Genomic DNA, 15,720 nt, shown 5'->3' on the forward strand with positions numbered 1-15,720 from the left:
CAATGATATACCATATATTTAGTTATTTATTATGTTATTGAACAAATTAGAATAATACTTTAGTTGTTTTTTTTTATTCATAAAAAAATGAAACCACATGGACTTGGGTCGTTCTTTTATTTATATACTCAATAATAAACAGTTAAACACAACACAAATTCAAATATAAACACAACTTTATTTGTAACATCCTCCCTTAGTTTCTGGCGTTTGACTTGGTTTGACATCTAGGGGACCATTCTGTCCTGCCATGGAACACTTCCTACTTCAGAGTTGCACCAGTGTTTCAGTAGGTTCCTGATCTTCTTGCCTTCCTTGTTCTGGGTGTTGTTGCCCGTGACAATGACGGTGTCATGAAGATTGCGGCCTCTCCTCCATGATCCAGGGACTGGATTGGATTGTCTCTCATCTTTGTCAACCAGGGCGTTGTTCATGGCTGGGTAGCGCATCCTCATCAAGTTGTGCAAGATACAGCAGGTCTTGACTATGAGTCTGGCTGTTGATGGCAAGTGGTTCATCTTATTGGCTAGGATCTGGAATCTGTTGGTAAGAATTCCAAATGCATTCTCAGAGACACGACGAGCCCTAGATAATCTGTAGTTCAGGATTCTCTGCTCCCTGGATAGATCCCTCTGACCATAGGGCTTCATCATGTTTTCTGTCAGGCTGAAGGCATCGTCTCCCACCAGGAAATATGGTATGCCAACGTTGTCATGGGGGAGAGGGTCTGGTTCTGGAAAGTTGATGGAGCCATCCTCCAGCATCTCCTTGAACTCAGAGTTGTTGTAGATCTGAGCATCACCACTTGACCCATAGCCTGAAATGACATAAAGACCAAAGAATATCAGTATAGTGCATGGTTACAAATATTATTTCATACAGTACATAATGATATATTCCAATAAGCTGGACATTAAAATGAAGGTTCAGAACTCAGAATCCATTTTACATGGAATAAATTATTCTATGTCGGGAATTCGGGTTGTCAGGGACAGCCTTTGTTTGGGTATGCATAGAATTATTTAGTGAATTGAGTACGCTAATAAACCGGTCTATATACAAGATATACTGGAAATTCAAATATACAACGTGAATGAGGGAGGCATGCATAATGTTGATAGCACCATCCTATAACAAAGTACGAATGATTTAGAGGACATAGTGCGAAGTCACCTGCAATTATGTGCGTGCCAGTCATAGGTGCTGAGAGAGAGAAATGTTTTTGCAAATGGGAAGGCAAGATTGTATGAAAATTAAAACAGCCAGCCAGCCGCCATGAATAAATAATGTTACTAGTATGACAACTCTTGTAGCCGGCTGCCGTCGCACTCACGAAGTGTAGCTGAAAACATGAATACAGCTAGGCTGGATAACGAGAGTGCGACAGCAGAGGGCACAGGAATGAACAAGATATTCACATGTAGAGCCGTTGCATGGCAACCATACATGTAGATATATATAACAATAGATGATTTAACATAATTTCACAGGTGTTGTTTATATTAGCATTTAAAGGACGACAAAGATACACAGTAAAATCAGCCGGAAGATTCCAGTATTTTGGCACTGTAAACATCAATGTTTTTTTCGCAAAAATTGTGCGAGTATGTGGAATGTGATAGTCATCACGATGACGAGTTGGGTAGCTAGGAAGAGAGTTATTTCTTATGAACATGCAGTGTATGTGCAAAAATATCAGAAAGCTCATCAACATTATAATGAAACGAATCAATCAATTTCAGATTTTTGCTTATACACAAAACATCATTTATGTGAAATAAATATCCAACATTATCAATTATTCTTAAAGCACGTTTTTGAAGACGAAAAAGGGTATGAAGCAAAAACTGAGATGAATTGCCCTAATTGCTATTATTTCAGCAAAAAATAAACATAAAAACAGTAACAATGGAGGTGAGGTGATAACAAATCTGAATTACCCATAAATTGACTCCCTTTCCACTACTGTATCATACTTACCACCAACATCGCACCAGACAAATTTGTAGTCACTGTCCACTACGGCCAACAGGATAATGCTAAAAAAGCCCTTGTAGTTGTAGTAAAGCGAGCCAGACAGAGGAGGCTTCCTGATGGCCACATGCTTGCCATCAATAGCTGCCACACAATGGGGAAAATTCCACCGCTTGTAGAATCCAACAGCAAGTTGTCTCCATCCATCAGGGGTTGAAGGGGCTGTCATGACTTCATCTGCATACTCGTCACATATGGCCTGACACACTTCCCTCACCACTACAGATAAGGTGTTTTCAGGCACCCTCCATCCATACGGCATGTCGGAGTACTTGGTGCCAGACACAAGATGACGGAGAGTAGCTGCCAACTTGAGACCTTCTTCCAGCGGCTTCCTGTACCAGGTGTACTGCCTCCTGATTCTTCCTCTGACCCTCTCCAGTATTTCATCGTAGAGTTCAGGGGGCATGCAGAGAAATTTCTTAAAAGTCGAAGGGTCTTCTCTTCGGAGCTCAACCAACAGCTGGTCGTAGATCCCAAAAGCCCTTCTTCTGGCAGGGTTCAGCCACGTCCTTCTCCAGATACGACGTTGTTTGAAGCCTCGTCTCCATCTGAAGCGGCCTCTGATGAACTGGTGTAGGTTCAGCTGCTGATGTATAACTTCATTCTGAGCCATTGCGAGTAAATACTGGACTCTGAGGCGGGCTGCATCTTCCATTTTTCTGAAGAAACTGTGAAACTTTCGGGTGGAATGTTTATATATGAGTAGCGTGGTGAGTGGCTGGTCACAGAGAGCAGCTCAGCATTCGCCAATTTTTTCGTCAGGTCATTCGCTCGTATTCGTATCACTTCGCAATCCATAGTTTGTCATAGTATCTCTTAGACTTGCCTTCGTGTATGCATCGCCTTTCAAATTTAGTAAAAGTCAATCTTAGTTTCCCTTCGCATAGAAGATGGCAAGCGAAAATACGTTTCTTCGTTTCTATGCGCAAGTCATATTTAGTCATCGTGTTGCTTCGTTTAGAGTTCTTTCGAGATCGGTCCACCTTGGCAAAAGCGCAATGAGGGACTATGCGTGACGATAGCACACGAACGATAAACGAACGATTACCGCAGACTAAATAAGAGATGCGAATGACAGACGATTTTTCAATTCGTCGGGAAATTTTAAACATGTTCAAAAATCCTGTGCGAATTTGAATAATCGCAACTGTTAGTTCAGAAGGTGTACGAACCCAGACACGAAGGGTAAATATGACTTACTATCAATTACCATTGAAAACGATTTTTCCAAAAATGCCTTTCGTCAACCATCGCAAGTCATATTTCAGGCAATTCGCTCAGGTGTGAGGGGGCCTTTACGTGAAAGGCCCTAAGCATACACCAACATACTCGGGAACGTGCGGGCACTCTCACACACGCCAACACCACACAAGTACACACACACCTCACACACTTCGCTATGATTATAAATGAAGAGTTTGTTCGCAAAAACCGATAAGTCCATATTTTCCAGATGGAGATATTTGCGATTAAAGGCCAAGAAAACTAAAGAGAATAATAAGAATGTTTTGCTTCTTTTGACCATAAATTCAAAAATGTACCTTTATATGTAGTGACCAATATATCATTTAAAAGGTATTATTTTGTACTTTATGACAGAGACCGTACTTCAAAATCTTCAAAAATGGACTTATCCGTTTTTGCGAACAAACTCTTCAAATGTACTAGGTGTTTCAAAAAACATTTCCCACTTTTGATCATCAATAGTTCAAAAACTATTCATTCAATAAAACTGTCATTGATATGAGTAATAGCTGGATAGTGTACAATTTGGTTGGGGGTAATTTTGACGTGAAAGCATAAATCAGTTTCATTAAATCTAAGATTGATTTTGAAGTAAGGTTTCAAATTTTGGTCAAATTTTAACCCTCTGTACAAAAATTAAACTTCGCACAGGAACCAATGATGTGTATGTGAGTGTGTGCTGACAATGGCCCTGAACAATGGACATGCTTGAACCACCTGTTGACTAGGCGTCAGTCTCGCGCTCCCTGGCACATGAATGATTAATCAATAATTCATGTGGATTGCCCTGGGCACTGCTAGTCTGAATTCATGCACGGTAATGTGCTTGCAAACACCACATTTCATTCCTCCTGGCACTCATTTTCAAATTTTGCTTCACATATCACTAAATTTGGGATATAAATAAGCATAAATGATCTTCAGTTCCTCATTTTAATACAACTGTCTACTCATTAAATAGTCCGACAAATTTTTTCGCTTTTTCGATAAAAAGAGATCATTTTTGGTAAAGAGTTCAGCAGCATTTATCATTGGGGCGATTTGTTTCACAGTAGATTTATTTAAGGCTCCATATACACAAGTGTATATATACTCTAAATGATTTGCTTTGCTTCCTGTCACCACGTTTACGATAGAACAGAAGGTGTTCATTGTAATTTCGCGACTCAACGACAGTATCGACAGGCGTTTGACTTTACACATATGCTGCCAGAGGCTGAATAAAGACTAGTTGTGATAGAGGAATTTCTCATGAATAAATAATGAAGCATTCAAACCCTGGGCCCCGTTGCAAGAAAGTTGCAATCAATTGCAAATAATCGCTAATTTTGAAACAACCATTCTGATTGGCTCAGGGTCTGCCCTATTAAGAAGACATGCATGCAACAATGATTTTGATTGGCCAGTGACAATCAGTTGCAAGTTGCGTTTAAACGCAAAGTTTCTAGCAACGGGGCCCTGGCCTTTGTTGAGGACCATTGTCAGGGTGTTAACCAGACACTCCCATACACACCCATTGACCCCTGTGCAAAGTGAAATTTTGTACAGAGGGTTGGAAATCGAGCAAAGTCTGGAACCTAACTGTGAAATTAATCATGGATTTCATGAAATTGATTTATGCTTTCATATTTAAACTACCTTCAACCAAATTATACTATTCAGCTATCACTCATACTAATGACAGTGTTATCTGATACATATTTTTTGAATTATTAAGAATCAAAAGTGGGAAATGGTTTTTGAAACACCTAGTATTATCTATATCACTATCTGTACGCAGTACACGTATGTGTATGTATGTGTACGGTGTAAATGCTTGTGTATGGTGTTCGTGTGCACTTTTCTCTTTCTTTTTTAGTGTTATATTTTTGCTTTCACATTCTATCCTATGTGTCTGTGTGTGTGTGTGAAAAATAATTTCATATGTATGGGGAAAGGACTCTTTAACTTTTAACGTTGCTGACCATTGTTGATACGTGGTGTCAAACAGACCAAAATCAAAATCCTTACTAAAGGTACTGGTAGGCCTGTGCCTTTAAAAGGTATGGCTAGTAACTGATCAGTGGGAATCAATGGGAATGCTGGGGGATGATTGTTCCAATCCTTATGGAATTTAAGAGTACATTATATATCTATTGTTGTGTGAAAATTGTTTGCTTCAGAAGGGTCTCATATTCAAGTAATGTGCAGTTAAATGTTTCCAGGTTAGCATGCCTTTACAGTGACGGGGCATTAAACTGCACATTACCTAAATATGAGACCGTTCTGAAGCAAATAATTTTCACACAACAGTAGATATATAATGTACTCTAAAATGAATCCCACAAGAAAATAAAAAATCATCCCCAGCATTCCCACTGATTCCCACTGATCAGTTACTAGCCATCCCCTTTGAATAAACTTCTTCCGTTTGCACTCTTTGTATTTTACGTTATTCATTTTTCATATTACGGTTTGACGGCCTTCACTCAGATAGCTTTTCTATAGCTGGGAGGGATGCATTAAATCTCCTAAACAGAGAACTGGATCGTCAACCTGTAAAGACTTCAAGAAAATGAGACACGGTTCCATATATAGTTTTTCTTTTAATCGAGACTGTCTTCATGGCAATTGATGATGAAGAACCCGTCTGATTGTTATTCGTGAAATGATGCCAGCTTTTGTGATCTCGGACAAAGTCTCTTTCTTTTTATCTCTTGAAGATAAAAAGTGAAATATTGAGAATGAGATAAATGGGAAAGTCCCTGGAACTTGGGGGGGGGGGGGGACTTAAATTCTCACAATTTCAAGAAAAAAGTATAGTAATACCTGTGTTTATTCATGATAATGATAATGACTGTAATACAAATATCCGAACCTCTTAACAATGGGACCTATTTTTTTCCAAGCCAAGCATAATCATAAGTTGCCAAAAACGCATGATAAGCTGTTTTTCCACTTTTTGTTTCAATTTCAATGAAACGTTATGTGAAAAACAGATACAAACAAAACATTTCTAAGTTGTTTTTCTTATTGCAGCTTTCTTGTGACGTTATCATTATTGTGATATTTTTTTCAAAGGAATAGAATAGCTAAATGGAATGGGAAAAAAGTACACGAGCATTAAAGATTTGAGTTCTCTTAGGGTAATTGGAATATTTTATGACAATTCCTTTCTTTTAATTAAATAGCGAAATATCATATTCCTAATGACAGTAGTCGAGCTTCTTCATTTTATTTTTGTTGAGTCATGCTTGGGTAGTATGAGCAAAACTGGGTTCTTCTTTCCATTAATTGCTTTCTGGCTTCTCCATTCTATGCGACACAATAGACAAAGACATTGCGGTCGGAGAAACTATTGTATCTACGCCATTTGATTTCTCGATCTTGGATTCGGCATGTTGAATGCTTGGTTCTGGCCAATCAGAATTGTATTCCGCATTGCCAGCGAACACCAACAGCCCAGCGTGATCTAGCTTTTGCATGTAGAAGATGAATGTTTGTCTTTCTCCTATATATCGGGACAGAAGGTCCGTTCATTAAAGGATATGTCGTTGAGTTTCCGCGTGAGTAGATATACCACATATCACGCAGAGATTTCGTTTTGCAGCAATTTCTTGAAATTAGGGCTAATATCAGCGTAAAACGTCAACCTACAATTCATGGGGTGTTCTCTTGAACTTTCTGTAAAATTTCTTTCTGTATTTTCTTTTTAATTTAGTGCTCATATTAAGGTGTTTATTTCTAATTATAGATAATCCAGTGTTGAAAAAATGAAGTGTTGATGCTGAGTAGTTTTTTTTTTTCTTCTGTTGTATAATTGGTTTAGATTGATATATGTATGATTTTATGTATACTTTCTTAATTTGTTTATTGTAAACACATTATTATTTGTGAAACACTGAGATTAAACTGTGATTGAACTGAATGTATTTAAGCCTCTGGGCTTCTATTTTCAGTAATAACCCCATCAATTCAATTCATTTCAATCCAATTCAAGTCAATTCAACCATACCACGCATCAAAACGAATTTGACTCTGAAATACGATGAAATCCTTTTGCTAAAAGTTGCTAAGAGTGAGTTCCTTTTGAGGTACATTTTTTTTTATAACGTCAGTTTATCCGTTGTGAATTGAACTTTCTTGCCCATAGGCTTGTTATTGCGAAGGTTCGTTCATGCGAAAACTGGAAAAAATGGCCCTTCATTCTAGGTTTTTTTGTTTTAAATCGAGTTTATTTTCTTTTTACTTTGGTTGAACGCACATTCTGAAAAAAAGAACCTTATTTTAGGATAGACGAATCTTCGAAATAAGAAACTTTGTTTCTTTTTTCGGATTAACGAACTATATACATAGGAGGAATGTATGTGTTTAAGAATAAAGAACCATTGGAATGACGAACCGTATTTCATTTTCGCATGAGTAACTCTTCGGAATAACAAATATCCGACGCTGGACAGGGTCGGGGTGTAAAAATGTTCTTATTGTTCTTATCTACTCTCTATGGGAGATAATTGATTGGGTGTGATAAATCCGGTCATTCGGGTCACTCACGTTTACTTTTTGACTTCGTATTTATGTATCTAAACGCACTGATATCATTTACGACGTTGTAGTTTGAGTATTCCCCGCTTGGAGACGTTGTAAACAAGGCAGTCATCAAATGTAAATTATCTTGATCTCTTTTTTTTTTTTTGTTCAATAAAAAAAAATGTTATGTTTGCAGACATGAACATTTCATAAAATATCGACAGGAATTATGTCTTCTTTTATTCCCCCCCCCCCACCACGTCCCCTTAAACTCTGTCCTCCTCTGTCAGACACGATTGTATGTATGGAAAACGGCACCGAATTCACTCTACCGAAAACGTGTAACAAAGAATTCAACAAACAGACTTGTGCCGTCGGTTGGTGGACACGTCCCTGTAAGTGCGACGAAGACTGCGCCAAATACAACGAGTGTTGTGCAGACGTAGATGCGGTCGAGGCCTTTCATGAGCAGTTATTCCCATTCCCAGACGATCCCCGCCCCGAGAAAATGGCTTGGGAAGACGATTACATCCCGTACATGTCTTGCGTGGAACTTGCCAACATTCGGACACACAGTGCTTTGTATCAGCTGATATCCCGTTGCCCTGACGAAGTCCCGCAGGGGAGCCGTCTCCGCATCAAATGCGAAAATCCCACCGCCGAGGATAAACATTTCATTACTCCGGTGACGGTGCGAAGCATCGGCCATTTTAGGAATGTGTACTGCGCCTTGTGTCACACAATATTCTTTCTTGAAATGGAACCATGGCGCGTTGTGTGGCAGTGTAAAACGATTCCATTTCCAGATGAAAAATCAAGCATGGATTATGAAGCGTCTAGTGCAATGTTACAAGACATAGAAGACTGCTATGCTGTTTATCAACCCCCTGAAAATATACCGGACAATATTCTGCCACGGCCTTGTTATATCTCAGATGTTACAATATGTGCACCAAGTTTCTCAACAAGTTCTGGCATTGATATAGCATGTCCCTCCTATTTCGCACCGGTCCAGATCATGGGACTTGTATACCAAAATATGGCGTGTGCGTACTGTAATGGCCATGATGTATGTCAGAGTCAAGTGCAATACTGTGGAGAGTACAACATAAACAGAGCTGTCGAAACCCCCTACGGAATAGCAACCTTTTTCCTATTCAATTCAGATGAACTTTCTACGTTGGCATCTTCATGTGCACCTAACGAAGCTTTCGATCCACTGACAAGCACGTGCCAACCAGTATTCTGCTGGCCTGGATTTACGTACGATGGAATGTGCGACAGGTGCATATTCTCCGCCACGGATATTGTTCGAGCTTGCTTCGGAGTGTACACGACGTACGATATTTCTCAGTTCTTCAACACGTCTGTCGATTCTATCGAAGAACTCAAACTATACCTAGTTGATGTTATGAGTACGCTGTCCTTTGAATCCTATTTGGCATTTCAACCTGAAGCCGCATCGATCTCGCGGATTTCCTGCGGTATCTATGGAGAAATAATTAGAAATGAATCTCTGGGTCAGTGTCAGTCAGGTAATGATATATTTGACTGCCAAATCTGTTATGATTACTTGTCAAATTTCACCGCCCTGACTATTTCAGATGTTGTGGGTGGACCAACAACCAAGTCAAACTTGACGAACCCACCTTGTTTCAGATCCCCGTCGTTAGGAAACATATCAGTGTACGAGTTGGTCGTAGAGGCTCCAGCAGGGTGGAACTGCTCTGACGTAGCTCCTATGGTTCTTCAGACAAACACTACGCTACTGGAGCCCTTCAGAATTAGGGCATTGTATGCAAACGGTAGTGTTGTTGTACATCACGAAAATGGAACAGCGAAATGTCCTACAGCAGAAACATCGGCTTGCGACAGTAACCAGTTATTCAGAGCAGACGATTTTGAAATAGTTACTGCGGACAGCGGATTGCTCTCTCTCTGAGGTTGGCTTCAGAAAGCCAGCTTATTGATGCCACTCAATTCAGACTGATGGCGGACGGATCCGCGTGGTATTGCCGGCAGAAGAGTGGTATAGCCCAAAGTGACTTGCCAGAGGGGCTCGATATAATTTCCTACGTGGGCACGTCTCTCTCTATTCTGTCCCTATTGGTTGTCATCGCGACGTACATCGTTTTCCCCAGACTGAGAAACGTGGCAGGAAACTCTATTCTCTCACTCTGTCTGTCATTGCTTGTCGTATTTCTGTCTATCTTTCTGAGTGAAATAACGAGTGAAGAGAATACATTTTGCAAGACTCTTGCCGTCGTTTCCCACTTCTTCTGGCTCGCCATATTCTTCTGGATGAATGTCTTGGCCATCGACCTTTGCCGCACGTTTGGTTCCAGAGCTAAAATCATCAGGTGGGCACTACCACCTCGCTGCGGCATTTCATCTGCTACTCCCTCTACGCCTGGGGCGCTCCTGCCGTCATCGTTGGCATCTTCCTTGCTTTGGACCTGTGCCGCTGCACAAGCTTCGAAGTTGGCTACGGGAAGGACGGCGTGTGTGCACTCCCTAGAGGCAGCGCCAGCGTGTACGGATTTGGGGTGCCCCTGGCAAGCATCTTGTTTTGCAACGCGGTGCTCTTTACAGACACCGTAGTTGGCATTCGACTGACCAAGAAAGCGTCGGAAAGGGCACTCAAAGAGAGATCTAACATCGAAAAGGCCAAAGAGGAGCTTTCTTTGTACATCAAGGTTCGGCACAATTCTTAATTCCTTTCTGCTTTCAATGTAAATTTGTTGGCTTTTGCATAAATGTTAGCTGTAATGTTTGATTAAATGACAAAAATACAAAGAGCATTCATCCAACGGTCTTTGTTAGGATCGCTTGTTGTGGATATCTCAACCGTTTAAAAGCCAATGTTTATTAAATAAACTTTTAATTCCTCTTTGATTTACACGCTCTTGCATATTTCATATGAGGTTTCTCATTATCTCATAAAAATAAGAAATATGAAGCTAGGTCTTTGCAAAAACTATACAATCCCTTTTACTCTTCATATCATACTGACTTTCCTTTCAATTGTAAATAATAATAAATAAATGAAGTGGAGGGATCCACCTTTTGTTAGGGTCTCTTTGTGTTACTTACTTTTTAAGATATCGCAACCCTTACAAAAACGAGTTTCATCAAACTAACTTTTAATTCCTCTTAGAATGGTTTGTTCTGTAACAATTATAACTAGTTTCGTAGTATTTGCAAAAAGTTACAAGCTTTTACAAGAGGTTTTATTTTGCTCTTGATATGATAGACGTATCAGGATGCGCTTAGTCCATTTTGCAATTAAACTCTTGTGTTTCTTATCTTTATTTCCTACTCTTTTCTCGTGATTGCTTTCTTTCAAAATATCATTCTGTATGCTAAACCAACCCATCAGAACTGATATAGTCTGGCCCCCTGACATTATCCTTAATTACGTCATGATATGTGCATCACATTGATAGATCATGCTTAGATTCTCCAAGTTTCGTGACGTTATCAGGATAAGTAATGCAACATGAATGTGGCTGAAATGAATCTATGCTTGCAAATATCATCATTATCATGGGTATCATCATTTTTCGGATTATCCTATCGTCACTTTGACCCCTACAGCTCTCTGGAGTCATGGGGTTCACATGGGCCCTGGCATACATCTGTAATTACACCAACATCCCAGAGCTGTGGTATGTATTTACAGTGGTCAACTCCCTTCAGGGTGTCTTTCTCCTGCTGGTGTTTGGATTCAACAAGCGAAACATCGCCCTCTGGAGACAAAAACTGGGGATGAAGGGCGAGGAAGTGACGTCATCAGCGGCAGACACAAAATCGTCAGGAGTAAGCAGTGTGTCATAAGATTGAAACTGGTATTTGAAGCAACGTATTTACGCACACAAATACGTGTGTTATCAGCATCAACATGTCAACACGCATTAATGCACTCGCATAATCAATGTTCTGCAGGCTGATCTTTAATGTGTAGTTCAAAATGTCTATATTCAAACATCAATTACTAGTACATTTTCGTACGTTTTCAAGTGCCACTCGACACACCTGAAAAATTTGCCGCAGTATACTGAGAAATCAACAAAGTGCATAAACGATGCAGATTTCACGAATGTCTTGCGTAAATTACAAAACTTACCCTCTTACGTTTACCCATTTATTTTCTTTTCTTTCTCATTAACTTTAAACATTAGTCACGTGTTAGTTCGATGATATGCGTTTCTTGATACCAGCTCTCTATATATTTTGAGTTCGTCATGGATTTTGTTTATCTTCGCACGCTGAAATCGTAATGTGACTTTATTATTATCTAAGAAAACATAATTGTGACCCTGCATCACAAAACCAACGAAAAGTCGCCAGACATGGATGTTTACTTAAGGGAACATTCTGAAAGAGCAGACTCTTAGCGTTAAAACGATATAACTCAATTCAAATGGATTCTCTTAACCTATCTGAATGTTAGTAAGAAAGCACATATTCTGGAAAAGTGTGAACTGAGAAAAGAGGCTCTGACGTAAAGGGTTTATTCAAGCGCTTAATCTTTTCCGAGCCGTGAAAGCTACGCGATGAATTGGAAAAATGAGGATATAAACCACCTGGGCAACAACAATAAAAGGATAATCATATTACTCTGAAATTGAATATACTCTATCAACACATTCTGACCATGATTGATGCTAACTTTCAAAGCAGTAGGACTTTGCTATCAACAGTTATTACAGTTGAACGTGAAGAGCGTGCAAAGATTATGAAAAGTGACATACCTGATCACGCTACTCTACAAAAAAGGGGGTTGGAAAAAACTGCTGAAAACACAATTTTCGATTCATTTCATGATCCCCAATTTTGGAATAATGTAGAAGAGGAATAGCTCTTTCAGAAAATATGAAAAACTCAAGACTGACTTGATTGACCCGTTTCACCTTTTTGAGTCCTCGAGTAAAATCCCGGGGTGCGCCTTTTTGTTGGTTTTGTGCTGCACAGTCACAATTATATATCAGATCAAGCTGTTAAGTAAGAGTTGGATTAGCATTTGTTAGATATCTTTGAGATAATGATAGAGTGTCAGTGGATGAATATGTGTGATATTTAAAATTCATACTTCTGCTTGCTGCTTTCTTGAAAAAAAGGAGAAATCAGTTTATATATTTATGCCATGTAATTCACATTTTTGTCATTAAATGTTTCACAGCCCCTACTTAACTTCTGCTTTGTCATCAATAAGCCCTAAAATTAATTTTGACATTCCATACAAAAATCTAACAAAAAATCTGTTTCTTTCTTGTTATAAATTCTAATAACTATTTAGATCAATTTCTTAGAAATTGTTGTCACATTATTGAAATCACCGCAATTGGAGACAAGGACGAATAAATATGATTAAAGTTCAGTAAACACTTACATTTTATAGACAGGTGAGCGTTACTCTTTAGAGGCCTTGCCAATTTGTCAAATTAACCAATTAAATTTCAGTTTCAATTTAAATTCAATTTCAATTTAGATTTCATCTATTTCTTGGTGAAAAAATACACCAAACATAGAGAAATGAAATAATATACGATATCCAGCTAGGAAACATAATAGAATACTGCACACATATAGAACGTAGAGGTCAATCTATGAAAGTTTGAATCTGAGAATGAATTCTATTAAAAAAAAAAAGAAGATGGAACCTACTTGGAAGCAAGCTTGTTGAGCGTAGGTCCCAGTACTAAAATCCAATGTAAATTTCTAAAAGTCTCATTGTAATGTCATTGAAATTTCGATGTGGTATTATAAATAAGTACATACGCTCACACACACAAACACATGCACACACACACATACATAAATATGCATATACATATATATATATATGATACATTTAAAGCGAGAGACAGACAGACAGACAGACCGACAAGCAGGCACAGAGAGAGAGAAAAAAGTTTTAAGAAGGTATGTCGTTGCATTAAATAAAAAAAAAAACGAGTGCTTTCCTGTCGTCTATGAAAAACTATAACAGGAAATTATCAAATAAAGATATTAAATTCTGAAATGATGAGAAAAAAAAAAATCTATTTACATATTACGCTACAGTGTGAAAGAAATAGAAACCTTTTTCTAACAAACCAGTACTTCGCAGACACGCAGATGTATCACATAATTGCAATAACGTTACGTGAAAGGCCCAGCCTAAGCACACACCGACACACTCGGTCACGTGCGCGCACTTTCACACACGCCAACATCACACAAGTACACACACCTTACACACTTCACTATGATTATGTATATCTACATCATTTTCTGTATGCAGTACACATATGCGTATGTATGTGTATGGTGTTTTTGTGCATTTTTCTTTTTCGTTTTTAGTGTTATGTTTTTGCTTTCACATTCTATCCTGTGTGTGTGTGTGTGTGTGTGTGTGTGTACGTGCGTGCGTGTGTGAAAAATAATTGCATGTGTATGGGGAAAGGACCCTTTTGTAACTTGTAACGTTGCTGACCGTTGTTAATACGTGTTATCAAACAGACGAAGCTCAAAATCCTCATAGTAGAGCAGATAAGCCCTCAAAATCACGTGAATTGTGCAAAATTTGACTAAAGCATGAAACTTCCACCAGTGTTAGTACATACCATAAGATTTATTTTAAGATCGGGAGGTAAGTCTGATTTGACCTCTGATGACCTCCAGAGGTCAATGTACTTTAGATATCAGAAAATCGATGTTTTAGACATTTGTGAATGATATATGTGGTTATGTTGCACTAAACATGCATTTATACCACAGAGAAATCATTTCCAGATTCAACAGAGCACTGACAGGTTTCTACCTTTGACCTCTGATGACCTCCAGAGGTCAATGAACTTTAAATATCAAAATATCGATGTTTTTAGACATTTGTGAATGATATATGTGGTTATGATTCACTAAACATGCATCTATACTTCAGGGAAACCATTTTCTGATTCCACAGAGCATTGACAGGTTTTAACCTTTGACCTCTGATGACCTTTGGAGGTCAATGACCTCAAAATATTATATTGATCTGTGATGTCATTGGTTAATGGTAACCATTGTTAAGATGTACAAAACAAGCATATCTGTCTTACAATGAAATTGTCTTCAAATTCTAAAGAGCGGACAGGTTTCTACCTTTGACCTCTGATGACCTTGAGAGGTCAATGACCTCAGAATATCAGAATATTGAAGTATGACATCATTGGTGAAAGGTCAAACATGGTAAAGATGTACAAAACAAGCATATCTGTGTACAATGACATCGTCTTCATATTCCAAGGCACACAGACGAGTTTCTGCCTTTGACCTCTGATGATCTCGAGAGGTCAATGACCTCAAAGTATCAGAATAGTTTGGCATCAATGGTAAACTTGATGTTCTAGCGAGCACTCGTAGGCCCTGCTTATTAACGAGCCATTACCGTTCACCTATGAAAATCACACAAAGTCAAATAGGCCTACCTCGAATGAAATGTGAGGATGTTAATATTGATATTGCGATAGTTAATACTTAATAATTGTTTATAATGTAGGGCTTATAAACCATGCATTTCTGTTACCAAAAAAGTGGCTACTCATTCCGCAAAACTTTGCAGGTAATTATCTAGGTCGGGTATGTGCACAGAGCAAGGGGTGTCAATCTGTTTTCACGTGGGGGGGGGGGGGACTTGGAAAATATGTAAAAGCATAAGTTCATGGTGCAAAGGAATGAAGCGGAGGGGAGGGGGAGGATGTGGGTGGGGGATTGGATTTTTGCAGGTTTAGACCTGAAATCAGTGATTCAGTGTAGCTCTTGTTTAATGTGTGCGTCACCACTTATACGGAAGTTGATGGGGTGTGGGCGCATCTCACCTACCCTCCTCCCAAAGACGAAGTTTTTTTTTTTTTTTTTTTTTTTTTTAGAATTTGATGCATACGTTTTGGGAGATATTTGGAA

General features: G+C 38.8%; 1 protein-coding gene across 1 annotated transcript; it reads left to right on the plus strand.

Annotated features, from left to right (window-relative positions):
* Positions 1-8,299: 8,299 nt before the first annotated feature.
* Positions 8,300-11,628, plus strand: LOC139723024 (G-protein coupled receptor Mth2-like). The gene is given in 4 exon segments (XM_071634300.1): positions 8,300-8,482; positions 9,715-10,146; positions 10,149-10,487; positions 11,389-11,628. Coding segments are annotated over 4 exon segments (1,194 nt in total).
* Positions 11,629-15,720: the final 4,092 nt, after the last annotated feature.

Source organism: Diadema antillarum, unplaced genomic scaffold, assembly GCF_040938485.1.
Source record: "Diadema antillarum isolate AM-2024a unplaced genomic scaffold, OU_Dant_1.0 scf00000180, whole genome shotgun sequence".
In the NCBI taxonomy this organism is placed as follows: Eukaryota; Metazoa; Echinodermata; class Echinoidea; order Diadematoida; family Diadematidae; genus Diadema; species Diadema antillarum.